This window comes from Phytophthora sojae (genome assembly GCF_000149755.1).
Source record: "Phytophthora sojae unplaced genomic scaffold PHYSOscaffold_12, whole genome shotgun sequence".
Lineage (NCBI taxonomy): Eukaryota > Oomycota > Peronosporomycetes > Peronosporales > Peronosporaceae > Phytophthora > Phytophthora sojae.
Window position 1 is genome coordinate 840,251 of NW_009258126.1, and position 26,668 is coordinate 866,918.

At 52.0% G+C, this 26,668-nt stretch overlaps 8 protein-coding genes across 8 annotated transcripts; 4 read left to right on the top strand and 4 right to left on the bottom strand.

The window, feature by feature from the left end:
• Positions 1–5,136: 5,136 nt before the first annotated feature.
• PHYSODRAFT_319289 (hypothetical protein) lies at positions 5,137–6,813 on the top strand (the record flags this gene model as incomplete). Its single annotated transcript, XM_009538697.1, has 3 exons — positions 5,137–5,364; positions 5,403–5,904; positions 5,936–6,813. The coding sequence occupies 3 exons, from the start codon at positions 5,137–5,139 to the stop codon at positions 6,811–6,813; spliced, it is 1,608 nt and encodes a 535-aa protein (XP_009536992.1).
• Positions 6,814–7,127: 314 nt separating this feature from the next.
• PHYSODRAFT_340517 (hypothetical protein) lies at positions 7,128–8,962 on the bottom strand (the record flags this gene model as incomplete). Its single annotated transcript, XM_009538698.1, has 2 exons — positions 7,128–7,724; positions 8,135–8,962. 2 exons carry the CDS (start codon positions 8,960–8,962, stop codon positions 7,128–7,130), a joined length of 1,425 nt encoding a protein of 474 aa, XP_009536993.1.
• Positions 8,963–9,093: 131 nt separating this feature from the next.
• PHYSODRAFT_319290 (hypothetical protein) lies at positions 9,094–9,969 on the bottom strand (the record flags this gene model as incomplete). Its single annotated transcript, XM_009538699.1, has 1 exon — positions 9,094–9,969. The coding sequence occupies one exon, from the start codon at positions 9,967–9,969 to the stop codon at positions 9,094–9,096; it is 876 nt and encodes a 291-aa protein (XP_009536994.1).
• An 809-nt stretch (positions 9,970–10,778) lies between these two features.
• Positions 10,779–11,841, bottom strand: PHYSODRAFT_529213 (hypothetical protein; the record flags this gene model as incomplete). Its single annotated transcript, XM_009538700.1, has 2 exons — positions 10,779–11,284; positions 11,340–11,841. The coding sequence occupies 2 exons, from the start codon at positions 11,839–11,841 to the stop codon at positions 10,779–10,781; spliced, it is 1,008 nt and encodes a 335-aa protein (XP_009536995.1).
• A 650-nt stretch (positions 11,842–12,491) lies between these two features.
• PHYSODRAFT_565379 (hypothetical protein) lies at positions 12,492–16,236 on the top strand (the record flags this gene model as incomplete). Its single annotated transcript, XM_009538701.1, has 2 exons — positions 12,492–12,619; positions 15,834–16,236. The coding sequence occupies exon 2, from the start codon at positions 15,853–15,855 to the stop codon at positions 16,234–16,236; it is 384 nt and encodes a 127-aa protein (XP_009536996.1). The 5' UTR covers positions 12,492–12,619; positions 15,834–15,852.
• Positions 16,237–16,620: 384 nt separating this feature from the next.
• On the top strand, positions 16,621–18,205 carry PHYSODRAFT_528778 (hypothetical protein; the record flags this gene model as incomplete). The annotated part of the gene is made up of 2 exons (XM_009538702.1): positions 16,621–16,989; positions 17,087–18,205. The coding sequence occupies 2 exons, from the start codon at positions 16,621–16,623 to the stop codon at positions 18,203–18,205; spliced, it is 1,488 nt and encodes a 495-aa protein (XP_009536997.1).
• Positions 18,206–20,597: 2,392 nt separating this feature from the next.
• PHYSODRAFT_319292 (hypothetical protein) lies at positions 20,598–24,345 on the bottom strand (the record flags this gene model as incomplete). Its single annotated transcript, XM_009538703.1, has 3 exons — positions 20,598–20,743; positions 20,871–23,433; positions 23,539–24,345. The coding sequence occupies 3 exons, from the start codon at positions 24,343–24,345 to the stop codon at positions 20,598–20,600; spliced, it is 3,516 nt and encodes a 1,171-aa protein (XP_009536998.1).
• Positions 24,346–25,593: 1,248 nt separating this feature from the next.
• Positions 25,594–25,770, top strand: PHYSODRAFT_452360 (hypothetical protein; the record flags this gene model as incomplete). Its single annotated transcript, XM_009538704.1, has 1 exon — positions 25,594–25,770. A coding segment is annotated over one exon (177 nt), but the record flags the coding sequence as incomplete, so codon positions are not given.
• Positions 25,771–26,668: the final 898 nt, after the last annotated feature.

Consider the following 26,668-nt stretch of genomic DNA (forward strand, 5'->3'; position numbering starts at 1 on the left):
CCGCCAAAACCGTTGGCTCGAAATCTCCGACAAACGATTCGGAAAACTCGAGCAAAGTCTCCGCCGCAAGCCGAAGTTTTCTGTTCAACACATTTTGGACCGGATGAAAAGTGCAGCAGACGGACATCCGTGGATGGCTGCAGCACAGCGACAAAAACCACAACGAATTTGGAGACGGTGTTTTGACTGACTATCAGCGCTGGACGATCTACCGAATTTGTAGGAGACCCTAAACTTGTACCATGGAGGATGGCCTAGCAATCGCAAGTGCTCTTACGACCTATGTATGACTTCGCCAATTGAGCACATTTTATGGGACTGCAAGCGTGCTCAAAGTGTCTGGCGACGGTGGATTCCTTTGTGGCTGGGGCATCACCCAACCCAATACGAATTAGACCAGTTGATAGCATTCACGGCGTCTCGAGTATCACCACCGATAACTCCTGATTTCATGTCGGCGGCAGCTAACATGGTTTTAGATTGGTCACAAGAGCAAGATGAAGCTACAAACACTATGGTTTATATGGACGACGTACACCCGTGCATGTTCTGGAGGATCCGCGACATGAAATATTTGAAAACGTGCGCATTCACCGACAAGAAGCGGAACAAATAGTTTGGAAGACTGCGGATTTTGAAATGCCCCCTTTCTCCAAGACCTCAAGAGTTTTTGTGTAGACGTTGTATTCCTTCCAGATACTTACCCTCGAAGGCCACCGGACAACGTATCAATTAGGCTCAGCCTGCAGAAACGTCAGGACTCTATAGTTATCGCTTAACATAAATATAGCCCAGAAGCGCTGAACACCGTGTACGCAGTGTGTGTGATGTATATTGACACCTTTTCCCCTTAAGCTCGCTCAGGCGCAGATCGCTTCGTTGCTCCGTAGATTAATTTAACAAGTGCAATGCACAGCAGGCTCGTTCAACTGTAGATACCAAATTGCGGCTATTTGTGTAAAAATCTTACTCTAGGTGCTGGTAAGCCGCAACCGGCAACACCATGTCTGAATTCGCTGAGGAAATGAATCTCCACTTGCACAGGCGCCTGTATTATCATCGCTCTTCTCCTGTAATGTACATGCAGTCCACCTATCTATCTGAGGCGTTACCTGCAAGCTCAACATGCACCAGCAAGCATATCATTGCTTGTCGAGGTCATCGGCGCGAGCATCAGTGGGGCGACGCATCCACAACAACCCTTTTTGACTAACCGGTAGTTAGGTTATCCCAGCTACGTGGTCGGGATAAGTGCTCCCGTGGAATTGGAAGAAACTTAAAACGTTTAAGTCTCCTCCATTTCCATGGGAGAAACTTTTAAGTTAAAAGTCTCCTTCATTCGTACTTACAGTTAAGCAAGTGACAGAAAATGTACAAGTATTGGGAATAACCCCCCAACAGTAGCCCCTCGTAGGGACTATCAAGAAGTTTGTATGGAAATAGACCGAACCCTATATAATGGTTTTAGGCCGCCTTGAGACGTTGTTTTGGTCCGTTTTGTATGCCGCCATCGGAAGCAACTTCTTCGAGCTGAAATAACAATTGAGGAGTATTTGGTGTTATTTGACCAATCAGGACATACCATAATTACATTTTTAAAAAAAATAAGGATAGGCAAAATTTTATTTGATCTGGGGCGTGAATCATACCAAAAAGTACGAGTTCATACTAAAAATTACGATATCATACCAAAATGTACGAGTACGATATTGTACTTACTCGTAGGAACACGTACTTTCTGGTATGACTTCCTAGTGCTTATTGCGACGTGTGAACACTTGACGTTTGTATGGTGTCCACACCGATGCTGCTCAGTTTGCACACAAGTGGAGGCTGAGGGAAACGAGACTCTGAACGCCGGAATAGCTTCGGCAGAATGCCTTGGCAGGGACTTGGAAGTGGAGAAGGAGACCTGCGCTGCAGGCGGTAAATGTTGGAATAAATGCTGTAGCAGGGTTACACGAGAGTTACCCGAAGGGTTACGAAGTGGATACACACTGTCTAACCTAAAACAGTAGGGAGAATCAGTACACGGCTTCAGAGCCACTGATTATGCATATGACTAGGGTTCACTATGCTAGATAGTGAACCGGATACATTTACACCGTAGGCGGTTTGGCCGCGCTAAAGAGAAATACATTCAGTTTGAGATTTACAGAGTTAAGCGTTAAGGGTTGACTCTTGGAGTCCGTAAGGTGTACGGACTCGTACGTTCTGGTATTAGAACGAGCTATCTTAAGCTGAGACTCTGTGAGTCTGTTACGTCTTCCTCTGACGCTAAAGATACGGCAGCCCCACTGCAAATGAACTCCTCCTTCACTCCTTAACCCAGTGTATTAGCTGTTAGTTCTTGTGCTGGATGAGCTGCACGCTGGCGGCTCCTAGAGAACGACCGCGGGCTTCAACCGTACCACATCCAGCACGCGACCGTGCCGTACTGGGCACTCGTATGCAAGCGCTGGCGGCGCAGCGCAACATGCAACGCCAGCATGGCGTTGGTCAGAATGGAGATTGGAGTAGTCGTGGCGTTGCTCAGAATGCAGACAGCAGTAGTGACAGTAGCGTTGGGTGCTTCCGGCAACGGAATGCAGCACACCAGCCGTTGAGCACGTTCGCAAACTGCCGTTATCTCACACTTATCGGTATGAACTCGTAGTTTTCAGTCAGGCTAGTTGGTTCTAGAATATACCCTGATTGGTTGCACGTGTGGCATATATTTTTGAATGGAAGAATATCCATCGTCTCAAGAGTGTTTTCTTTTTACTTTTTCGACCTTGGTGAATGTTACTCTATGTAGAGTATAGAGTGCAGCTGTATTCTTGTCGTTATAGCGTTGGCAATAGGTTTAAGAAAAGTGCCCAGATAGCTGTAAAAACGGCAAATCAGAGAATGATACGAGTAAATTGCGGCGCCACCATACTATCTCTTCAACGAGTATGGGCTAGATATCATAAGAAATTTAGCTTTATGTTGATCTCGCATATGATTGGGAGCATTCCAAAACCTGCATTTCATCGACATAAAATGTTTCTCAGAATTCATCTCTAAATATATATTGTGCAGAGGTCGATATATGTGAGAGCCTTCAAGTTGCTAAATAAGGGAGGTGTATGTTTTAATCAAGTTGAAATTTTTGCAGTTGCACAATGAGGGGGTGAAGTGACCCTTCGTTTATTCAGACGTAATTTATTGTGCTTTGCAACCAGTTTGCCCTCCTAATTAGTGCACTAGTTAGTGTTCGTACTTAGTGGTAAATCATAGTGGCTTTGAATGCGACTTGCTCAAGTCGTGTTTCGAAGCCAGTTTGGCTCCGAAATGATTCTTAAACGGATTTTACAGGACAATACCAGGACACACTAAATTGTAGTATTTTGTCCAATCAGAATTAAATTAACATAGCATCGCAGTTTTGGCTGTGTTTGGCCTCACCGCAACAGCAAACATGCCATAGGCTGCCCCACCTGCACAATAGTATAACTTTACCTCTTCATCATCAAGAAAAGCTGGCCGAGACTGGGCCGGCGTAGGCGGTTGTAATTTATTGCCGAGTCGGCGTTGAAGCACGCTAATACGACCAGCTCTTCTTCGACAAGGACATCGTCAGCGATATGGCGCTCAACAAAAGTCTAATTCTATGCTCACCACCCACGCCGAGGACTCCTTTCTACTCGTATCAGGAAACAAAGTGACCGAGGACTTCGAGTACAGGTGATTCGGTCTCGGGTGGCATGCTGGCCTGGATCTCGACGGGCAGGAGATGACGCGCGCAGACCAGCAACCATCAAGACTGAGGGCTCGCTACGGTAGCGTCGTGGACGACTTCGTTGAGGACGATCACGATCACGACAACTAGCTGGTACGGCATCTCTGGTATGGGCGCTCGGTGGAGGCTCAAACGTGGGCGGCTTCAGCGGGTCAGACCCTAAGGGAAGGTGCTGCAATTGCTCTTCGCTATCCAGGGACACTACACATACAACAGTCATGGCAAGCGTCGACACAGCGTGTGCCCCCGCAATTAAATGTTGCGATTAGCAATGGGTAATGGAGAGCTATTGTTTGTACATCTTTCAGCGTTCATATACGTACTGGTTCGACTCGGCGTTACTGCTGACTTAGTTAAAAAAAATAGTGTTGAGAATGTATGAAATGTATGGCTGAGCTTAGATTTCTTTAACTGGTACGACTAAAATGCTCCTTGGTCTACAGAGTGAGCCATGAATACTGTATCTTCCTGGTGGGCACGCTACGCTAATGGACACCACGTGTGTGTTATATTCTGCTTGGCGCATTAGCTCGGAAGTTTGCTGCATTGCGGGTGCGGCATCCGCAATGCAGCAAATCTTGCAGGACATGTTGTCCTGCAAAAGCACTAAAGATTGACTTTGCCAAGCTTGTGCCAATAATACTAGATTTTGTGTAGGATTTGACGCCGGGATGTTTCGATTTGGAAAATACAGGACATTCCGTCCTGCGCTTATGCTCGTGAGCCAGATCGATGTCCTGCAAAATCTGGAGAATGGCACTTTCGGAAAGTGCCAAAACGATGCTAATCCATGCTGGATGTGCTAAATCATGCAGGAGATGACATATGCGCACTACTTAGTGCTGATTGACCATCCACGACTTACAGCAATTCGTACTCGAGTACGATTTATAGATAAGTCGTGCTCGATAAGTCGTACGAGTTACAGTCTGAAGTGCCAAAAAGTCTGCAAAGCACAATACGTCTCATCAGAATAAGTTTTCTTAAATCCGTTTACACAGAAGTTTAAAACGGTTTTGGAAGGCTTCCATTGGATGAAACAAACTGTTATTTGGCGTTATTTCACGGAAAGAAGCTTGTTTCTGTCGACTCGTACAGGATGACGCTGGCCGAGCACCAACGCACACCCAGCGGTCTGATCGACTCGAAGCGACCCGTGTGGTACCAGCAAATGGATGAACGCAGAAACAAGTTGGGTTCGGCAGGCCGCGTGGAAGTGGCGAAGGGCGACGAGGCACAGATTGTAGACTTCGTGGACAAGGTTGAGGAGAAGAACAAGGGGGTCGCATGAAAGGGATTGGAGTTGTCGATGTCGTGGTATACCCCAGCAGTGTCGAAACAACCCCCATGAGTGGAGACAAGGAAATTGGCCCATGCGGAAAAATGAAGCAACGGCTCTCATTGTGGTTCTGCCGCCCCCTCCCCAGGAACCCGATCGAAGAAAGCGTCTCACTGTAGGCAGTGTATCATTTTCGGTCGGAGAAAACATGGTGGTGAACCCTCCTGAGTTGGTCGCGTATTCGTCAGCAAAAGTAGCAACTACCACTGCCGACACGACCACACCGTTGACTGAACAAGCGAGCATCCTCGCATATGGAAACGTGATTGATCTACCACCCAAAACTTATATTCTGGGCAGGAGATAAGTGGTTCTCGTGTTTTCGTTCGGGAATGCTACCCGCCACCATGGGAAGTTTGCATGGAGAAAATCCAGAAGGAGCCGCACCTTGTGGTTCTCGGAAATCCAGGAATCGGCAAGACGTATTTTGGTTACGTTATCTTGCGTATGCTCGCACACCAAGGCGAGACGGTTGTTTACCAGTGTCGACAGGGTGAACGGATTCTCTTTTCTCCCGACGTGGTTGGGCGAGGATCAGGTACAGATTTCGACGAGTTTCTGAGAAAGCGTGCTACGTACTACCTTGTGGACGGTCTCCGTCCGGACAGCTACGACTGTAAGACGATTTTATTGACCTCACCGCGTCGTGAAGCCTGGTATGAATTCTACAAAACCGCTTGCAGTATGGTGTTCATGCCGGTGTGGTCGGAGGAGGAAATTCTCAAGTGTCACACGTTGTTGTTTTATCCTGAAATTCCTGTCGACAAGGTGAAAGATCGTTTGCGTCAGTATGGTGGCATATGTGCTAAGCGATGAATTGGCTCAGATACAAGCCCTCAACAGCGTTAGGCTGGATGCCATGATGTTCGCGTTTTGGAACACCGAGAGCCCAGATTTTGAAACCACGATCCTATTACTGCACTTTCGAGTGAGCAAGTGGTTCGCCAGAGCGCATTTCGTCTTCGCGTCGCGGTATGTCCAGGAGGAGGTCTACAAGCGCCTATACCAGCAGGATAAGCGCAAGCTTCTGGAGTTCATGAACCAAAGGGATCAATTTGCTGCCTACTCTATCCTTCGTGGATTTTTGTTTGAGGAGCACGTGCATTCGGTGCTGCCGCGCGGTGGGAGGTTCGAGATTCGGCGCCTGTTGCCCAACCATGAAGTGCAAACTGTTGCTAGGACAAAGGATTTCGTTGGTTTTGAAGGTTATAACGGCGGATATTGGAGTGATGAATACAGCGACAAAGGTGATGACGAGGATGATGGTGGTGATTCGGCGTCTGCTGAAGCGATGGAGGTCGATATCCCCAATGCGCCTTCAGAATCAGGAAGCGACGACACGTCGGTCACGCTTCCAACGTTGGGAGTTGCGGAATTTGATAGCGACGAGGAGCTAGCCGCTGCTGACAGCAACGTCTACCTTCGGCCGGTAGCGAGGAGCTACAAATCCGTAGACGCGATAGTCAAGCCTGGTGTTTTGTTCCAAGTGACTGGAGCGCATAAATGCCAGTCCAATCGATCAGGGCTGCTTTCTGTGCTGAGCCACCTTGGAGATCCTGGATCGCCCCGACTGTACTTCGTGTTGCCTCCAGTCCGCTTCGAAAGGTTCCAGTACCAAACGGGGATTGACACAAGGGTGGAGCAGGCGGGCTACGTGAATATGCGGAAGATCGAGCAATTCGCCCTGAAAGTTGAGCTGCCGTTGGAGTAGTGGTTGTTCGCTGGATGTGCGTTATCGCAGCGAGTTGGCAAGCTAATTTTTTATCTTGATTCAGTTATTTCTTGAATAAATATTTTTGTCTGATACACTGAAAGATAAAATGAGGTGAAGTGTGGTGAATTCAATTGCACAGGGTCTTGCGACGTGTTTCATGCTTGAGGGCCTTCATACCTGATCAACTATTAAGGTCATCGCAATTCACACAATATTTTGGTAAAAACGGGTTTAACTGAAAAACTAATGGGTGAGTCGAGTAAGGCGATCGAGCTGGCCTTCTCAAGATGGCTGGACGCACGTAGTTCAAGTCACTGCTCCGATGTCAGGTCAACTTTCAGTGCATACTGCTGGATATTCTGCACATTCGGGTATGTTGAGCTTTCCATCAGCCTGCACTTCGAGTCGTGATACTTTTGGTATTTAAACTCGTCGAATCGGTCGGGCGGCAACACAAAATATAGTCGGGGTGATGTTGGATCTCCAAGTTGTTCCAAGACACTGTGTAGCCCCCCTTGCTTGCACGGGTGTTTGTGAGCGCCAGTCACTTGGAACAAGATATCAGGCTTGACCATGGAGTCTACGGATTTGTAGTTCTTCGCTGATGGCCGCAGGTAAACATTGTCGTCAGCGGCAGGAAGCTCATCCTTGCTCTTAAAAACGACTGTTTCCATTTCAGAGAGTGGGAGCTGTGTAGCATCTTGCACGGCATTGTCGGGGGTGTCGTCGGGGAGAACGCGCCGAATCCCAAAAACCCCTCTTTTTGCCAGCACCAAATGCGCGTGACCTTCAAATAATTGCCCACGTAGGACTTCATAACCATCAACGCCATCACCTGCCTTAATGAAGTTCAACAGCCTGGTCTTCTCCAGATCGTAAAGACGCTGGTAAACCTCGTCCTGAACATACTGTGACGCGAACATGAAGTGCGCTTTGCTAAAGCATTCACTAACATGATAGTGCAGCAGCCGGTGAGAGATTTCAGATGCAGGTGCGTCAGTTTTCCAATCGCGTTGCACAGTGATTCAACGTTTACCCTTTCGAGGGAAGACTTCAGCTCCATTTGCTGGTCTTCGTCCAGTGCGTAGTCCAAAACATAGCGTGCAATTCCACCCCATCGATGAAAACAATCCGAAACCGTGTCAACAGGAAGTTCAGAAAACATCAATGGGTGACACTTGAAAATCTCATCCGCTGACCAAACAGGCATGTACACCTTTGCGCAATTTTTCTTGTAGAATCGGCTCGAGACTTCACGATTCGGCGACGTAAGTAGAATTGTCTTGCAATTATAGCTGCGAGGGCGGAAACCGTCTACGATGTAGTACGTATCGGGCTCTCTCAATAATTGCTTGAAGTCGTCCCCAGAACCTCGCACAACCACGTCAGGAGAAAACAAAATCCGTTCGTCTTCTGTATTCTGGTACACGACCGTCTTGTGTGTTCGTGCAAACTCGAGCAAAAGCACATACCCGAAAAACGTCTTGCCGATCCCTGGGTTCCCGAGCATCACAAGATGCGAATACTTCCCGTGAATTTTCTCCTTGCAAACGTCCAAAAGTCTCTTGTAGCAATCTCGAACGAAGACTCGGGATCCTCGTGTCTGGTCTCCAAGGATATAGATTCCACTTGGTAGCTCGATCACAGTTCCATATTCGAGCCCACTGGAAAGTTTTGCTAGCGCTGTCCAAAACGCAGTCAACTTGTTTGGGTTCACCGTCATTCCTTCCACAACAGAAAACGCCTCACCACCAACAACGAGCTGCTCTTTACGTGGCTGGAGAGTTAGTGGAAGAGGTGGCTGAGGAGATAGCTGGGTAGGAGAAGGTACGACCACGATGAGCGCCGTTGAGTCGGTTTTGCCGTGCGAGCCAATTGTATCACGTGCCTTCATGGGGCTTGTTGCGTCAATGCTGTCGTAGACCGCGAGATCGATAACAACAATTCCATTCAAGCGACCTCTCTTGTTCTTCTTCTCAACCTCGTCCAGGAAGTCAACAATCAGCGCGTCATCGCTTGACACTTTCACGCGCCCTACCGAGCCCAGCTTGTTTCTTTGCACATCCACTAGCTGGTACCACACGGGGCGCTCCCACGATTCGTTCAGGTCGCTGGACGAGCCATCGCTCTCAGTGGCTGGTGCCATCTTGTATTATGTTGGTCTTCTTTGGGAAAAAGAAAATGAAATAGTTCGTTGAGAAAGGAGAGGACTAGAACGGCGTTGGACGAAAGTTGTATCTCAATAACTGCAATGTAAGCAATTTGCTTTGAGTCTCGTTAGCATGCAAGCTCGCTTGGCTTGTACTCTCGAAAAGTCAGGTTGAGTCTCCCGGAGCGCATCCTCAGCCACTTTGGCTGGGTATTGTTGTACACCCTCGTCAGCGCGTGCACCACTTTCCTCGCCGGGCCGCCGAACACCAACGCATCGCCGGATCCCAGGCGCACAATGGGCACAGCCTCGTGCGGCTCCGGGTAGTGGTCGATGTAGGCGAACTCGGCCGCGCAGCCGATCGAGAACGAGATGACAGGCGAGCCCATGCTCATGGCCTCGTCGCTCTCGTCCTTGTCGACGTGCATGCCGTTCCTGCCCGCCTTCTTGTAGAAGTTGACGACGCAAATGTCGGGCGTCATGTGCTTGCAGGTCCCCATCACCTGCGGGTCGATCTCCCTCGCTGCCTCCAGACTCCGTTGCGCACACTTCTTCCAGCTCTCGGGCAGTGGAGGCACCGGTGCGTTGTCGTGGTTGGAGCGGCGCTGCTCGTACTTCTCCGTCTTGACGTTCCAGTGGCGGCCGAGACACATTTGGTGCAGTCGGCACTTGGCCCCGCTGGCGTACGTGGGCTTGTAAAAGCCTCCTTCTCCCATGCCCATCCGCCTCGAGTCGTCCACCAGCTCCTGCTGCTCCTGGGGCGACAGAAACCCCTTGAGAATCACCAAACCAGGCAGCAATGCACCGGTGTCGGTACTTCCTCGAGGTGGAACTTGGTCGTTGGCTCCTGAAGCTTCGGGTGCGCCATTTTCAGCGGTGGGAGCTGCGTTTGGATTGCAAGGTAGTGGTGCGCGCTGCGGTGCATTGAGAAACAGGTCGAGCTCGTGCTCGTCGGCCGCGTGCTGATGACGCTTGGCCTGGATCCGTTCGGCTTTGGAGCTCATCGCAAACTTTGGGGTTGTGTACTCTAATAATAATGGTAAAACTCAGAAAAATTGCATTCCAAGAAAAATATAAAAATAAACAAAATCTTCGAATGCAAAATTTGACCGGAATATAACGTTATCTTCGACTTTCGTCAAAAATTTGCGTGAGCTCCTTGTTTTTCTGATACTGCTCTGAAGAGTATGTCATCATTGAGGTTATATAGCGTCCTAGACATTATCAAGTAACCACAAAACAAGATTTCTCGACTATCGTGCCATGACTTTGATGGAGGTCGACGGTGGCTGCGTACTTGCCGTTGTGTGTGCCGACTGGTGAAAAAGCAGAAGCAGCATTTCGGATGCTACTTTATATAGGACGTTGGGGTTCGACCGTGTCGTTTTAGCTTATTGAACGTGGAATCACCTGTCGAAGGAGCTGACAGACGACGCTGCCGCAGTTGATATTGCTCCTGAAGCAGATGATGCTCCCGAAGAGCATAACGCAACTGAGTAAGACGTAGAGCCTCCATCTTTCTCTCTTACTACTACTACACTATTCGACTACACCATTTCCAGGTTAGTCTTCCCAAATGACCAAAAAACGTTTTCGAGTATTGAAAGTTTCGTTTGGGTGGAATAGCTGAATAGTCCGTGTTCGAGTCAAGGCAGCTCACCTTGTAGAGCCAGTAAGCACGGCCATGAGAGTCGCGCATTCAACCATATTAGACGAAACAACTCGAAACAAATGAGTCGATAGCAGTTTTTAGATGAATCAACAGTGACATAAGAAAAAGAAAAAGATCTGTGCTGCTACCATGAGTGTTTGGCTAGTCACGGCGCTGTCGGCGGCGTGGGGGTTCCCCAGCAGGAGCAGGAGCAGGAGCAGGAGCAGGAGCACGACCACGACCACGACCACGACCACGACCACGACCACGACCACGACCACGACCACGAGCAGCCGGAGCAGCCGGAGCAGCAGGCACTGCAGGCGCTGCAGCCTGTAGTAGTGCCAAGTCCATTTGCTCCTGTTGAATGATCCGGTTGACAACGGCGAAGAGATCGAACTGAACGGGATCGTTGAAGCCAACAGGGAGAGCAGCACCAGGAGGAATCCCCAGCAAACGCCATGGGTCGAACTGCACGACGGTACCGTTGACAATTGGCGCGGGCTGCAGGTCAGGATGCTCGAACTGCTCGTCCACGATGGAGAACAAGCGGTATTGACGAACGCGCATTCCCGGGCTGATGTGAATGCAGAGAACGCATTCCACCCCCCGACATTGCCGCCACGCATCGGCCTTCTCGTTTAAGGTAGAAAGACGTCTCTGTCCAGCTTGCCCCTGTTGTCCAGCTTGCCCTTGCTGTCCAGCTTGCCCTGGCTGGTCTACAGGATCTCCCCAGTTTTGAGACACCGATCTCCACTTTCAGCGTGTGGAACGATGACCAGGTTAATCCCTGCGGAAGCACTGCTCCAGGAAGGCAGAAGTCAGGACCGCAGGCTTCGTCCGGCTCGAGGTCGCCTATTAGATCCATAATGTCGCCCGCCAAGCGTGCACGGCCCCGAATATATTTCGCTCCATGACACACCAAGTGAGTTCTACCAGTCCCAGTTGCGTCGGATATAGCTTTTCTGACGCCTACGACAAGGTTTTCGTGCAGGGACCCCGGTAACTCGACAATGAAGACCCTGTCGTCCCACCACGCCATCGAGCGCGACTTCAGCTCTTGCTGCTCCGACTGAACGTAGCGATGCCAGTCGTCTCGGCTTGCCGCACACAGCTCGTACGGGTTCCCATCGCTACCGTCTGGAGGACTCAGCGAATTCTCCACGAGGGCCCAATCCAGCCTGCGCACGGCGTTATTGATGCGGCGAACTCCCGAGCTCCGCATGGATACCTCAGTTGGCCAGAAGCTGCCACACTCATCCCAAATTCGGCGGCCGGGTCCCAGACGTGAGACATGAGGAGACAAACGGAGTCGAAGAGTGACTGCGAGCGGGGGCTGCCAAATGAAGGTAGATAGTTCGTGTAGCTGAGCAAATGCAAGAGTGAGGATTCCGGTCGTGAACGCTAGTAAGCCTTCTCCTGAGCACCCTGGCATGCCTTCCATCCTTGTTCTCACACCCTCTCCGCAACAACCTTGGGCAGAATCACAGAGCCGGCGCGGCCTCCGTGACGGACGTTCCCCGTGTTGTCGTCGCGGAAGTTTCCGCCGTCGTCCCGCCACCTGAGTCCTGCACCTCGATGAGCCATTGATGGCACCAGGTTACCACCTCGTGCCATCAATGGCGAAGCTCCTCACCGTTGTACCACTATGGTAAGCGTACCCATGCACGTGCAGCCATGGAATGGTTTTCGTCTTGCAGATGCTGGTGCGTTACCTGCCCGAGTACAAGACGGGCCCGAACCTGAACCGCAACCAGAACCAGTTGGCCCTGCGCCGCATCTACCTGAAGGCGTTCACGGAGGACATCCCGGACAGCATCGGCACCCGCGTGAGCACCAACTTCATCGTGAAGAACATGTTGTACCACTACCTCGGCGCTAGCAGTGAATTTCAGCGACGGCGACACGTTCCGAGCGCGTCATTTGCCGCTGCTCCGGGGAGCCGGGACATTCGAGGGGAAGCTGTCGGACCACACGCTGCAGATCCGACTCGCGGGCATTGGGTTTATGGGAGATTCGGGGGCCGACAGGCCCCCCAACTCCGATAAATTTAGGTGAGATCTCCGAACTCCGGCCGCAGCCCCGGAGGGGCGCAGCCGTTTTCCCTTTATTTACCGAGAACTTGTAGGTGAGGAGTTCGCAGTAAGCATGGCCTTGTCAGCAGCGCGCAATGATAACAAGGCAGCAGTGGTCGAGGCGGTTGGACGGCGCTCATTCCCTCCCCGTCTAGTTTATCCTGAGGAAAAGGTGGATGAAATGCAGTTGTCGCGGTTGTTTTCACGTCCGTTGTTCGTGTGGACCCCGGAGTATCGAGGAGGCAAAGGTCTGCCGTCGTGCATCAGCCGAGACTGCAACTGCAATCCGAAGGTGAAAGACTATTGCCGTCGTGTGGTGGAATCTGTGGAGTGCAAGTGCGACCTGGTATTTGTGAAGTATAGGTGCGCTGTAACAGGATCATATTTTTCCACTGTGAGCTCGGATTACTTTGCACAATGGCCCGATATGATTTTTCACTTTCCATTTGTTCTGAGCCAAAAGCTAGTGTTCTCGAACTCACTCATGGAGATGGTTCATGACGGTATTACCGCGCAGAATGGGCTGCAACGTACCATGGCCAATATGGAGCGTAGACGCAAACAGCGCTACTACAAGCTTTTGGGTCTGTTTTCCAGTGGTATCAAGCGAAACCACGAGCGTTGCTTCACCTATCTGGCCCCCACTCCAATAGCAGGGGATCAGTATGCAGATCAAAACAAAGTTGTTGACAATCACACGCTTACGACGGCATGGCTACACGCTACAGAGCTGTACGGGTCGCTGTGTGAAAAAGTGATGAACGACTGTGTTGTAAAGAGGGTCATGAGAATGGATCACTCTGTCAAGTTCTGCAAGCGGCTAAAGCTGTGGAGGGCCAAGGGGCAACGTGAATCTCTCAAAGATGCGAAAATGCTTTTGCTGTTCCAGAATGAAATTGGGCAGATTATTGGGCGGCGGCTGACCAGGTCTGAAAACAAGGAAGAAACACGAGCCTTGCTTCAACATGTGAAGTCGCAGTTTCGTGCGCCTTCTGGGGGTGACCTGGATCATGTAGTTGTGTCGGATAACGCGTCGGCTGTCAAGAAAATGGTCACAGAAGTGTTGGGTAGCGAGGTGGTCACAAAACAGGACCCCTTTCACGTGATAACTCGCATCACTGAAAAAATAAAGGCACCCGTCACCAGCAAACGAATTTCAAAGGAACTCTCCCGTGCGATCTACAATGTGGATCGTGAAATTATTGCGCCCTACTGCTGAAATGGCTCTTCAATTCAAAGTGTAGTCAGCGGTGTTTTGCGCTCAAGTGTATCGTGCAGCCTGAAAGATTGGAAAGGGTCGTGTCAGAGTAATTTGGAGCAGATTCAGCGTGGCGAGTTGTACGTGGGCTCAAACACTTACGAGGAAGGCGGTCATCGAGTTCGCGTGGTATCTACTAGCCAACTTGAGGGCTTTCACTCTTCCTTAAAAAAACTGCTTACCAGAAATGTATCGATTGATGTTGGCTTGCGGATCTTAGATTGGTTTATCGTCAAGCATAATTTGTCTATCGGTGCTAAGTTCGGGCGCAATCCGCCCATGAATGGCGTTGATTTGATTTCGGCGAGCCATACTGCATTACTCTGTGGAACGATGGTCCCTACTTCGCCTCAGATGGAGTATGTGATGCAGCTTTTCTCTTCGCCGCTTGTACCCCCGCAGTATAGAACGGAGACCGAGCGGGACTTTGACTTTGACTCCTGGGCACAGGTATTTCAAAGTGCAAGAGTGAACACAACATGTCTCGAAGGGAATCTTAATCGCTCCCGGCAACACCGCTCAACCGTAGCGGAACTGCTGTTAAAAAGTGTCGTTACCCTCCCATCGGCCAAGCTGAAGCGTGACGAGTTTTTTAACTCTATTCGACTGGCAAGTACCGAGTGTGAAGGCGACCAGGGCTTCTCTACGGAGGAACACGAACTGCTCAGGCAGCTGCGCAGCGAGCAGGCTGCTAGTAAGCGTGAATGGTGCACGTGTGAAATGATAACAACGATGATGTTCAATATTGTTGCTTGCAACAACACGAACCCTAAAATACGGCTACAACAGCGGAGCTATGCTACGATGGTCTCAAAAATTAAATCGCTTGGTGCTGATCCTGAAAGTACAAGCTCCGCTCGAAAACAAGCAAAAATATTCCATTTTGCTCCTCAAGAAGCTGTTTCCCTGGCTTTGCGTCCACCGATAGACTGCGAGGCTGATTTGATGCGCGATGTCTTCAAGATTCTGCGAAAGTTCAAGGCCGGCACAGCTCGTAAACGATTATTCCACCGTATCTACGACTTTGCAAGTTGTGTCTGCGCTGGAATTGGTCAACTTGATGAATCGGTGCGGGAGAAGCGCTGGGAAGCGCTGAAGGCGGCCCAAAACCGAAAGAAGAGGAGACTAGCGATGGTCACGAACCCCACAGACGCTCCATTATCTTGTCCAGCCCTTAATGAAGAAGAAAAACGAGCCGAGCCATTAAGAACTCTGCTTACAGATCAAGAAACTGCAGCGAACGATGACATCGATGCTGCGACCACTACAACTAGTGCAAATGCAGACGACACACCTCCAGCAAGACTACAACCGCAGGTTATTTGTCGTGACACTGTTGGGATTGGTGAAGATGCAGGACAATCAAGTGTTCCAGCAAAACGGCCTCGGCCATCTACTATCGCACCAGAGCACTTGGCTGAGTTGCGTAAACTGTCTGATTCGCTGGTGTATACTCGTGGAAAATATATATTGCTGCAGCAGGAGCTGAAGAAATATTACCCTGACGCGAACCTCACGGATAATCAACTACGCTGTCGCCTTAAATAACGTCGAACAGCAGAAAAAAATTGTCCCAAGCCAGCGAGTAGCGGCAACGAGGTATCTGACAGCATTGCTCCACCTCTCGCTCCAGCTAGCAAGGCGACTTCGTGTTCGAGCTGCCGCCAGAAGCACTTAAAGTGCGGTGAAGGGTCTCAAAATCCTGCGTGTTTGCTAGCGAAGAAGAATACTACTCGTACGATAATAGAGTTCTTTAGCGTATAGCAATAAAATCTAACTTTCATAGCACATCTGTTTTTCCACCAGGATCGAGACATACCATCGAGACAACATTGTGGTCAAATCTGGTCGAATGTGGTCAAATGTGGTCAAAGTGGTCGCGAGACAAATCCCACCATCTCCCATGCGCCCCCCGGGCATTGATACGCCGGAGACGGCCAAGTTCGGGAACCCAGGCCAGCCGTTCGGAGATGACGCTAAGAAATGGCTGGCTACGACACTCGAGAGGAGGAAGTTGACGCTCACGCTGCTGCACAAGGACCAGTATGCACGCGCAGTGTGCATGGTGCAGTATGGGCGGTGGCCGTTCCGACGTGACGCGTCGGAGGAGATTCTGAAGGTGGGGCTGGGACAAGTGTATCGCCAAGCGGGTGCGGTCTACGGTGGCAAGCAGGAGGTCTACGAGAAGCTGGAGGAGAAGGCGAGGAAGAAGAAGATCGGGATTTGGAGCCAGGGCAAGAAGATGGAGAGCTCGAGTGACTACAAGGCTCGCATGCGGGCAAGTTGAATTCGACGAGGATTGGCCGTGCGCTGTAGGTTTTGAGCTTGTGAGCTCCGTGTGGTGTGGTGACTTGAAGCGTTTTAAGTTGAGTGCTGTCTCGCATGGTACTTTACGCAACTAGCTGGCACTTCGGTTCCCCTTCAACGTCACTTCATACTGTAAATTCAATGGCAAAAGATACTGTCTTGGCGTCGAGGGCTCTCGTCCGTGCAAGGGCATCGCCACCTTACGCCCACGACGCATGGATGGCACTTGGAGAATCGATGTCACATCGGTGATGCGTCCAGCAAGCATCAGCTTGCCCATGTCGGTAAATATCACACTAGACCTTATTGCCATATTTGGTCAGTGTGTACCGTCACTTTTGCTTCAATCGGCAAAATTGCGTCAATGGACGCTCAAGCTGGATGGCATCGACGCGGTCCGGCGGGAGGCGGCGTTCGGCGCCCAGCAGTAACTTCAGCTGCTCGTGTCACGTGCAACTCGTCTAGGGCGTCCTCAGCTACAGCACAGCAACGTATGGCACCTGGAGGGGCTCTCCGGGCTTCAAACCAGGCGTCAGAGCGAGGTGCCAATGCTCGGAAAAGCGGTTCGACCGAGCCAGAGGCCGCTCCGTCGCGATGGAGGGAAATGCGGCAGTCGGTGCGCACGAAAGCGACCCTGGAGACGGAGGAGAGCCGCCCCGTTAATGCAAAAATCGCAGATCTGTGCCCCGAAGACCGGGAGAAAGTGGCCAAGCTGGTGCGACGTATAGTTGAGGTGAGACCTTTAGCCCTGTCAATTGAGAGCAGCTCTAGTGTAAATTATAGTGTAAGGCGGCTGTATTGCTAAGCGTTATGGGGTGTGAACGTATTAGGTCGGGACTCTGCACGAGGAAGGAGAGAAAGAGTTTAATAGGCAGCGAGAGGTGCTGGAGGCGGAGGTGAAGGAGCTGCGAGAGCAGGTGAGACGAGATGCGGAAGAGATCCAAGAGCTGACGGCTGAGCTGCGGTCTACCAGGAGGAAGGCGCAGCTGTTTGAAGAGCGGGTAGTGGTGCTGGAGGAGAGCACCGATGCCGAGACCCGATCGAGGCTGGAGGCTGAGCAGACGCTGGACCTACTGAAGCTGGAGGTGGACAAGCTGCGAGCGCTCGTGCAGCGACAGCAGGAGGAGATGCGACAAAAGACGCAGGAGCAGCAGGAGCAGTTTGATGCCGAACTGCTGCAGATGAAGGAGGAGCTGAAGGAAGCGCAGGAGCTGCTGCTGAAGGAACGCAACGAGCGGATTCTGGAGAAGCAAACGGCTCTGGATCAGCGACTTGAGCGCTCCGCGACGGCAGGTGAAGAAAAGCTGGAGCGACTGCACTCGCTGCTTCTTGAACAACAGCAGGAAATGCATTTGAAGGTGAAACAGCAGCAGGAGGAAATGCAGCGTAAGGCCGAGGTGCAAAAGGAACGATATAAGGCAGAGATGAACCAGCTTAAAGAAGACCTCAAAGCAGCGCAAGAACGGCTCCAACAAGAACGAAGAGACCGCGAGATTGAGAGGGAAACTAAACAAACTGCAGTCAGTGAGCGGCCCGTCGAACCAGCCCCAGTGGTGTATGCTGCAGATCGAGACAGCGACGTTCCTGTTCCAGACCCGCTGATGTTTGCTTCGAGCGACCGTATGCCGGACCAGTTGTCAACAGATATGGAGGGCGACCTCGCCATTTTTGAGGAGGTGAAGGATCTGTACGCTGAAGACTTGTTCGCGTCTCGTCGCTGGGGCGAAGGGATCCCTGCAGCAAGTGCAGCTGCTGCAGTCCGGCCAACAGGCATGGAACCTGCACCTTGGCATTTCAGCAGTGCCGACTTCACTCCACCAGATAACGGCAGAATACCTCTTGGCCCTGCCTTATCGACGCAGGAGCTGACCGTACAAGAAGCCATCGAGAGGGACATGGAGGCCTTGCTACGCAGCGAGGCACTGCGTACACTGGGCACCCTTCAGTAACGCTCCCTTCCGGCAGATTGGCCGAGGAATTAGACGCGAAACTATGTCTATATTATTGTGGCCGCACTCTCCAGCTCTCTGTTGGTGGTATTCTGCGTGCCTTTCTTGCTAATAAGCAGATTCCGTCTAGCGAGAGCTATCATAGCACGCCAATGGGTTAGTTTTTGCACGCTACAAGTTGGCCAAGTGAAATTGACGTACGTGAAGAAGCAGGAGCGCTCGTTATTCGCCGCGGAGAAGCGCCTGGTGCTCGCTTGGATGGAGACGATGACGTTGGCAAGCATGGGGGCTTCAAGTGGAACGCGCGCTGTTTGATCACGCTTGTGAAATTCATCGCTTCTGTTCGAGTGGGCTCGGCTTTGCATGACCGACATGGACGCTGAACCTTGCTCTGCCTGCGGAAGAGTGTCTGCAGTACGTCGACGAGTGAGCAAAGCCATCCGTGTACCCAAGTTAGAATCGCCCCCGTTCCGTACCAATGAAGTCGACGAGCTACACGAGCATGAAGCTGTTGGCTCAGCGGAAGACAAGTCTTCGGACTTCTCCCCACCCCAGCAGTCCGGCACGAGACGACCATGTGCAACGTCTATCGAGCTCTTAGATGCCAAGCCCCAAGCAGCCTCAGTGATGAACGTTCCTGTCTGAGGCTGCACCAGGTGCTGGTTAGTGGGAATTGAAGTACGCGGCGAAAGCGGATCCGGGTTTGGTGCTGGAAGTGTACAAGTATCCATACGCTAGAGAGAATCACAATGTTAGCTCCCAGCAAGCAGCACGCTGCGCTGTATCTGTGCTGAAGGACTTACCGCGAACGTGGATCGGCGCATTCGTGAGGCAAAAAGTGGCAGCTCCGGGCCTTCGTTTGATTCGTCCCCCGCTCGAACTTTTACCCCCGGTGACAATGGCATGGCGTGGAAGTGCTGTTCTAACGGATCTTCGTCGAAAAGGGACTCCTTCTCATTGTCGCCACCGATGCTGTTCGCGCTACCAAACGCTCCAAAAGCTGGGAACGCCAGGCTTGGGCGGGGTGTGATTCTCCCGTTGCTAATATCGGGGAGGACGCCTTTCGCACTAACGCTGTACCGCTGTGGAGGAGATCTCTGGACTGCGTACTCCACCTTCACTTCCTCCTCTCGCTCGCCGAAGCGCAGAACTTTAGCTGGCTGCACGCTGTGAGCTGATCCTGGCGGGTGCGGCCTCCGTCTCGCTGATGTAATGGACGATGGAGAATGTGACAGTGGAGGTGGCGAGCGACGAGTTCGGGAACAGCCAACGCCGTTGTCCTGACGAAGAGTCTCTGTGTCAATGTTGAGTTGCAGCCCCGTGTCAGCGTTAGGGCTGTTGCAGTGAGGGTCCCACGGAGGTGGAGTGCCGTCATGAGCTGGGTCTGCTGGACCAAGTGCGTTATTTGTTGCAGCAACATGGTGAGCTGCTACGTTTCTTCTTGGAGACACGAGATGTTGCCTGCTTGACGAGTGTCCGTGGTGGTTATCGTGAACTTCGGTGCTGTATGGGACTCCTGGTTGAGGTCCTGTCACTTCTATCTGGGCTGTAGACGCGCCGTGCTGCTTCTTGCGCATTTTGCTCTTCTGCGTTAACCGAGACGACGTGACCGACGCTGGATGAGTACGCGATCGAGTCGCTGCCTTCACTGCGCTGTGGAGTGACTCGTTGTCGTAGTGGTCCCGCTTTGGTGTTCTGATTGGTATCAGTCTCCGTTGGTAGGTGTCATCGATCGGACTGCTCTTGGGAGGATCAAGCGGCTCTAGTGGTAAATTACGACGCCCTAGAAGAACTCTGGAATCGTTTAAAGTGCTGGCATCATTGGAATCCACGCTCACATCTCCTGTTGGGGCTATGGCCGATACTAACGTCTCCTCTAGTACCTTCGAACTCCAAGCAGCCACGTAATCGAACAATCGAGCGCCGATGACGTTCTGCATGGACTGCCCCGCACTACCAATCGCGATATCGTCCACTAATTCCAGCACAAGACCCTCGATATCATCCAAGCTCCATGATCGGCGGCTTTCGATGGTCGTTGTTACGCTGGACGCATCTGCTTCAACTGGGGTGGCTCCACTCTCCTGCTGCTCTAGTGAAGATGCAGGGTGCTGGTCACTGCCGCTGTCATCATGCAGTCGAGACTCTTGACCCGGAATTGGCACCTCCGAAGTCATCTTGGCATCGTCCGACACTCCTCCCGTCACTGATCTCGTGGCAAAAGCGCGGCGCAACAACACACTTAAAATTCAAGTCTTCATGGGAAGCTACAACGACTCATTCACCCCTGACTCCCTAAAATACTATCGCTATTTCGGCTTGTTGAGCTGCGGTGATGTCACTGCAAGTGCTGCCAGTTCGTGCACCATGGCTTGTTGGAAAACGGGGGAACTCACTGGCTGCTTTTCAGCGCGTACCCGATTGGTGAGCTCTTCAGCGATCCGTTGTCGCTCCTCGGGGGTGAGATCTCGTTGTGGGGGCTTACGACCAAAGAGTCTGCTGAGAACGCCACGCTTGGCCGGCTTTGCCTTGGTTTTGCTGTGGTTGGTATCAACGCTCCCACCTGGTGTTCGAGCGCGACTTCCAGGTCGGTCTTGGGCCTGGAGCTCTCGAAGCTGCTCCTTGAGCATCACCACTTCACTCTCGAGCTCGACCTGCCGACTACGCTGAAGCTGCTCGCGCTCTGCTAATTGGAGGCGGTGTCGCTCTTCTCCTGAGAGCAGCACGCTCGGCTTTTCGTTGGTCGACTCCTTCGTCTCGACGTTGAAGTAGATGGTGGCCTTGTCATCATTGATCTCGATCCAGTCGCCATGCTGCGCAGCAACAGACCACGGCAGCCACGTGTGGCGGCGCTTGGCTCCCTTCACGTGGGTTTTCTCGAAGCATCCGTCGCAGAAGCCGTCGCCACAGAGATTGCAGAGCCTTGAGCTGGCACGGACGTCGCACTCGACGCAATAAGTGTCTGTTTCGTGCACGAGGAGGTCGCGTAGGACGTCTAGTTCCGTCCAGATGTGCTTCATAGTCCGTCGTTTGCTGCCTGCGTGCGTCGAGATGAAGCACGCCTCGCAGAACTTGTCGCCTCCACAGGTATCACACTGCCGAACAGCGAGAGAGTGACCGCAGTCGCAACATAGCAGAGCTCCGCGACGGAATCGTAGCGCTTTTTCTACATGACGGAGTTTCTTCGCTGTCTCGTGGTCGTGAGCGAAGCACGACTCGCAATAGAAGCAGCCAGAAGGGGTTGGCTCACTGTCACCAGCCACAGCGCCAGTCAGCGTATTTGTCGATTCAGAACTGGAATCGAGCCGTGGCGGGGGAGTACACTCGTAGCAGTAGTAAGCAGCGAGACCTTTCTCGACTGGTTCTTGGTTGTTAGAATTTGTGGGAGGACTATCTTCATCGGTGACACATTCCACCCCAGATTCGCAGCGAGCAGGAACGACCGCGGCCTCTGGAACAACCTCGAAATCGTGTTTGATAGCAGTCGAATTCTCTTCAGTTGAACTTGATGTGTGCTGCTTGAAGCATGATCTACAATAAAACGCTCGTTTGGTGTCTTCGCAGTCCAAACAACGTTTAGTCGATTGCGCTTGTTGGCATTTGATACACTTGCCCTCCCGTAAAACCTCCTCGAGTGGATCGATCTCTTTTGGCTTTTCTTCTTCTTGGGCTTTCGCGTCCTCGGGGTCAGCTTCTTCATCCTCTGGTGAGACTTTTGTCTTCTTCTTGCGAGGAGGTGGTGGGTCCCAACTACTTTCTCCCGTGCTCTCGTTGTAGTAGTAAACATTTCCATAGTCGTCGTTGAGTTGCATCCACGGATCTTCCTCGTCTGCATCTTCGTCGTCCTTCTTCTCTTCGTCGTTCTTATCACCAGTCTTCTTCGTCACGGGGGTCTTCAACAACAACTCGATTTCCCGCTCTGCAGCGAGCTCTTTCGCTCGGTATTCAGCAGCTTCAGCCTTGACACGGGCCAGATCAGCTTCTCGTCGCGCTTCACGGAGCTGGTTGGCCGCTTCCTGGGCTCTCTTCACACACAACTCCATCTGCTCTCGGTCGTAATTTTCTTTCCAGAGCCTCTCCTCCTCTTTCCGCTTCCTCTCGCGGATGTATGCTTCCTTCAGCTCCGCCAGTCTCCGCTGCTCTAGCAGGCGCCGAACGTAGTGTTTGGCTAGCCACCGTCTAGCATAACTCTGAATAATGATCGCCTTCTTCTCCTTAAGCCGACGAAGCTCGTCCAGTTGCATCCGGTGCACCCAGTAGGCCATACGCGTGGCGTAGCCTCTGTATCGACGCTGGAGATACACAGCAGCGTGATCTTCGCGTGCCAAGCGTTCGTGCCCCGCCTGCACCTGTATACGCAGCCACCGCAACTCCTTCGTCGTAAAGCACGAGCTATCTTCCAGAAATCGCTGCGTCACGTACGTCAGTAGCTCCGAAGACGCCTGGTGTGTCACCCAGCCTACTCCACTCTGAACTCCGCCACTTTCAGAGCCAAAGTATCGTCGTTGCTCAGCTTTTACGATGTTGAGCGCCTCACGGAACAACCGCGCGGTTGTCTGAGCTTCGTGCTGGCGCACAAGCTTTTGGATGAGAACCACTGAAGCTTCTCGTCGTTTGGCTTCCACTCGTAGTTTGTTCAATATTTGTCTAGCTGCTCGACAGGAGTACACGCCCTTTATCCACGTTTGAAGTTCCAGGACGGCTTCGTATCGACGGATACGCCGACGTCGTGCTAGAGCACAGCGAATGCTGCATTGAATAACCAGAACCGCATGTCGAGTTGATCGGTAGCGATTCCTCGCCATCCTCCCACGAATATGTCGTTGAATAGTTGTGGCTCCTTGCCTTCGATTCTCCTTTTCTGTGGCGAGGAGAAGTCGCTTAAGTCTCGCACAGAAGCACCGATGAGCACATTGAAGCACAATCGCAGCCTGCAGGCGGCACTGAGCAATTCGCTCTTGACGCTCAGCAAAGCGTAGTCCGAGCGCGTACAATCCGCGCCGTCGACGATAAAATCGCTGCAGATAAATAGCAGCTTGTTCCATCTGATGGGCCCTCAACTTGAACGCGTAAATCTTCCGAGCTATCAAGCCTCGCAATACACACTGCACTGCGATGGCAGCTTTCCAATGGATTCGTGCTAATTCCTCCGCGGCAGCGCGAGCTCGAGCCTCTTCAATAAGTCGCTTGCGTTCACGAAACTTTGGGTGGAGTGTGGCTAGGAACCACTGGTGTCTCAACCAACGCTGAAGCCGGAGCGCCGTCTTCTTTGCCTTGGCAAGCCGTAGCCTCCGTCGATACGCTTCGCTTCTAGCGAGAAATCCTCTTCCAGCTCGCTGCATCTGAGTCGCAGCCTTGTTCTCGAGGGCTAAGCGGATCGCTCGCTCAGCGCGACGGTGTGCAACCTGCTGTCGAGCGACGTACGCCCTCCACTGTGTCTGAATCCGGACAGCTCCCTCCCGACGCCGTACGCGACGTGTTATCCACCGTCGTAGCGCTACTCTCCGCAGGAATAGCTGTATGCTTCGTGCTGCACGGTTCTGTTTGGCGAAGTCGAAGCCAATGCGAAGAGTGCTCCACCTCATGTTTGTACCGTAGCGCTCGAACCGCAACAGCGACTGGATAGCTTGGTTTCGACGGCGATCTAAGGCTTGGGCGGCCTGACGGAGTGCTTCAAGGTGAAGTCTTGATCGTGGCGCTCGAACAGCGTTCTGGATGACTCGAGCTGCTTGATGTCGCTCCTGCTCTATTATAGCTCGCGCTACAGTTCTCCAACGCTGGAAACCTTGAGCCAGTGTCCCGACGTAGGCGTCGCTAGAAACGCGTTCGAGGAGTGCTACAGCTCGCTGCTGGGCGAGTCGAAGAGCCTCACGCTTCTTGTCTTCGCGTCGAGCGTCGCTGACGTATTCTTTCCAGCGGGTGTAGCTGTTGAAGAGCATTCGATGCTGCAGCTTGGCGAAAATCGCAGTCACTATGCGTAAACCATCTTGCTGGGCGTCTGAACGACGCATGAGGTTGCGTTCAAAGAGGAAAGTCAACGGTAGACGAGCCTTCTGCTCGGCAATGCGGGCCATAACGCTCTCTTCTAGCCGCTGCTCTTCATCGGCAAGTTCCTTCATTTGTTGAGAGTATTTATCCATCAAGGTCCTGGGAGTGGAGACTGTTTGAACCTTTATCGAGTCCAGCTTACTCCCTCGCGGGACCGAAGCTGCAGGCTTTGGACTAATAACCGGGAAGCTGAAAGCCAGAAGATTCGTCGGCTTCTTGCGTTTTCTCTGCTTTCTCTTGTGTTTGCGAAGCTGGACGAGCAGCTCGTGGTCTTGCTGTAAATTCCCCAGTACAGCTTCTGAGTCCTCAAATCGGTCTTGTTCTGACTGTATCGTTAGTGCTGGTATTGACACAAGAGGCATCAATGTTGGCCCCGGTCTCGTAGAGATATTCAGCAGTGGTATCATTGTCTCCTCACTGCCTGGACTGTTATTCCTCTTCGATTCGTCGCCACTGCTGGTGTTCGAGAAGATCTTTGCATGATTTCGTAGGATCAAGCTGAGCTTTGCCCTCGACTTGTTCTTTAGCTTGCGCTGACCACGCTTGCCTCGTATGGTTCCTTCTTCTCTGCTGCTGGCTCGTGTGCCTCTTTTCCTCGGGTGCTGCGGTTTGGCTCTGGATTGACCCTCATTCGCGTCATCACTGGAAGGGGAGCGGGGCGAGACGTCGGACACCCACCGAAATGGCGACCGGAACTCCTCCAGCGCTTGCTGGTCCACTCGAAGCCACGGATACTTGGTCGCCAGGTACGTCACGTCCCAGTGGCCACGAGGAGGAGGCAGCGCCATTCTGCTGATGGCTCCGTATTGATCGAAGGAAGGCCCACACACTATAACCGTTACGAAGTTGAAGTTGTCAGCCAATCAGCGGTCGACTGCTATTTTCTGGTGGAAGTAGTGTTGCCATTTCGAGTGATGTCCAAGTACACGTACGCCGACTGGTCTCCGGCGAGCGTCTTCGGCTCAACAGTAGCGACTTCGGCCAGCTCAGTTGGATCTCCAGTAGTGTCAGTTAGTTGCAAGGTATCGCCGAAGAAGTGGGGCCCGACTGCAAGTCCACAGCCACAGAATGACGTGATACAGAACAACAATCATGACGAGTGTCAAGAGGAGAAAATCAACGTTCGAGTGAGAAAAAATGCTCGTGCGAAACGGGAGAAGGAATTGGCGGCTTTATTACTGCAGCGTCAAGTGCAGGTGTGGCTCTTGCGTCGCCAAGAATCGCTGCGCGTTCAAGAGGTCCAGCGGCTGCGGAGGGAGCTTCATCTTGCTGCTTCGAGCGTGATTCGGGAGAGTTACAGGCGATACGTCAAGCGACAAGCAATTGGAAAGTATTTGAGCGAAGTTGAGGAGGGGGAGACGCAATTGAACGTCCTCTTGCAGCACTGTATCGCTCGAAAGCGTCAGATGGAGGAGGTGCAGCGCTTCGCTACCATTCGTCGCCAGCAAAAGCAGCTAGAGGAAGACCGACAGCGGAAGTTAGTCCACGACTGGCTCGTGCTTTGTGTTAGAAATCGCCGTGTAAGGCAAGAACTGCGGCTTGAACGAGCCCACGCAAAGCTCTTGGGTTGGGTACGACGGTGGATGCTGCGGAAGCGTGTGGAGGCGCGAGTTGCCGCTCGAGAAGTTGAGAGACAGCGACAAACTCTTCGGAGTAGCAGCGCACAAGCGATTGCAAATTTTTATCGAATGTGCAAAGTCCGACACAGAGCAAAGACCGAACTCTACCGTCGCGGGTGCTGCCGTGATGGTTTAGCGATACTGAGCGACGCTTTTCGAATGGCTGCACTGCGCCTCGCTCATTTTTCCTGGCGAGCTCGAGTTCAGAATTTGAAGTTGGCGGATGAAGCTGCTAGAAAGCTGCAGCAAGTGTATCGGACTCGACAGAGCGCAGCAAGATTTGTACGCTACAGAACCAATAATCTACTTCTGCAGCGCGTATTTCGAGGTCACTCGGCCAGAAAACTTTGCGCTAGACTCAAGCAGGAGCGACTTGAAGAGACTAGAAGTCATCAACGCAATGAAGCAGCTACTGTAATTCAACGATGTGCAAGAGGTCGTTTGACTCGCGCGTGGTTCAGTGAAGTGCTTTGCAAACTACGTGAACGCTTCCGGTGCACGAACTGTGGAGTCATTGAGCCGAGTGGAACTTACTGCAAATATTGTGGACGCCACCGCACAACATCAGGTCCTCTCTGGAGTGTTCTATTGCTCCATGAAAGATGGCAGCTCGATCGAGCACGATCTTCATCGACAGTTAAACCAACACAAGCCACTCCAACAAGCCCAGAAGCCATTGCACTATCACCACAGAAACCGTCACTTGATCGCGGTCCTCCTGCACCTTTGAAGACCGTGGCAACCTCTTCTAGCACCAGCACTGACGATCACGAACCGTTGACGTCGCTTCCTATGA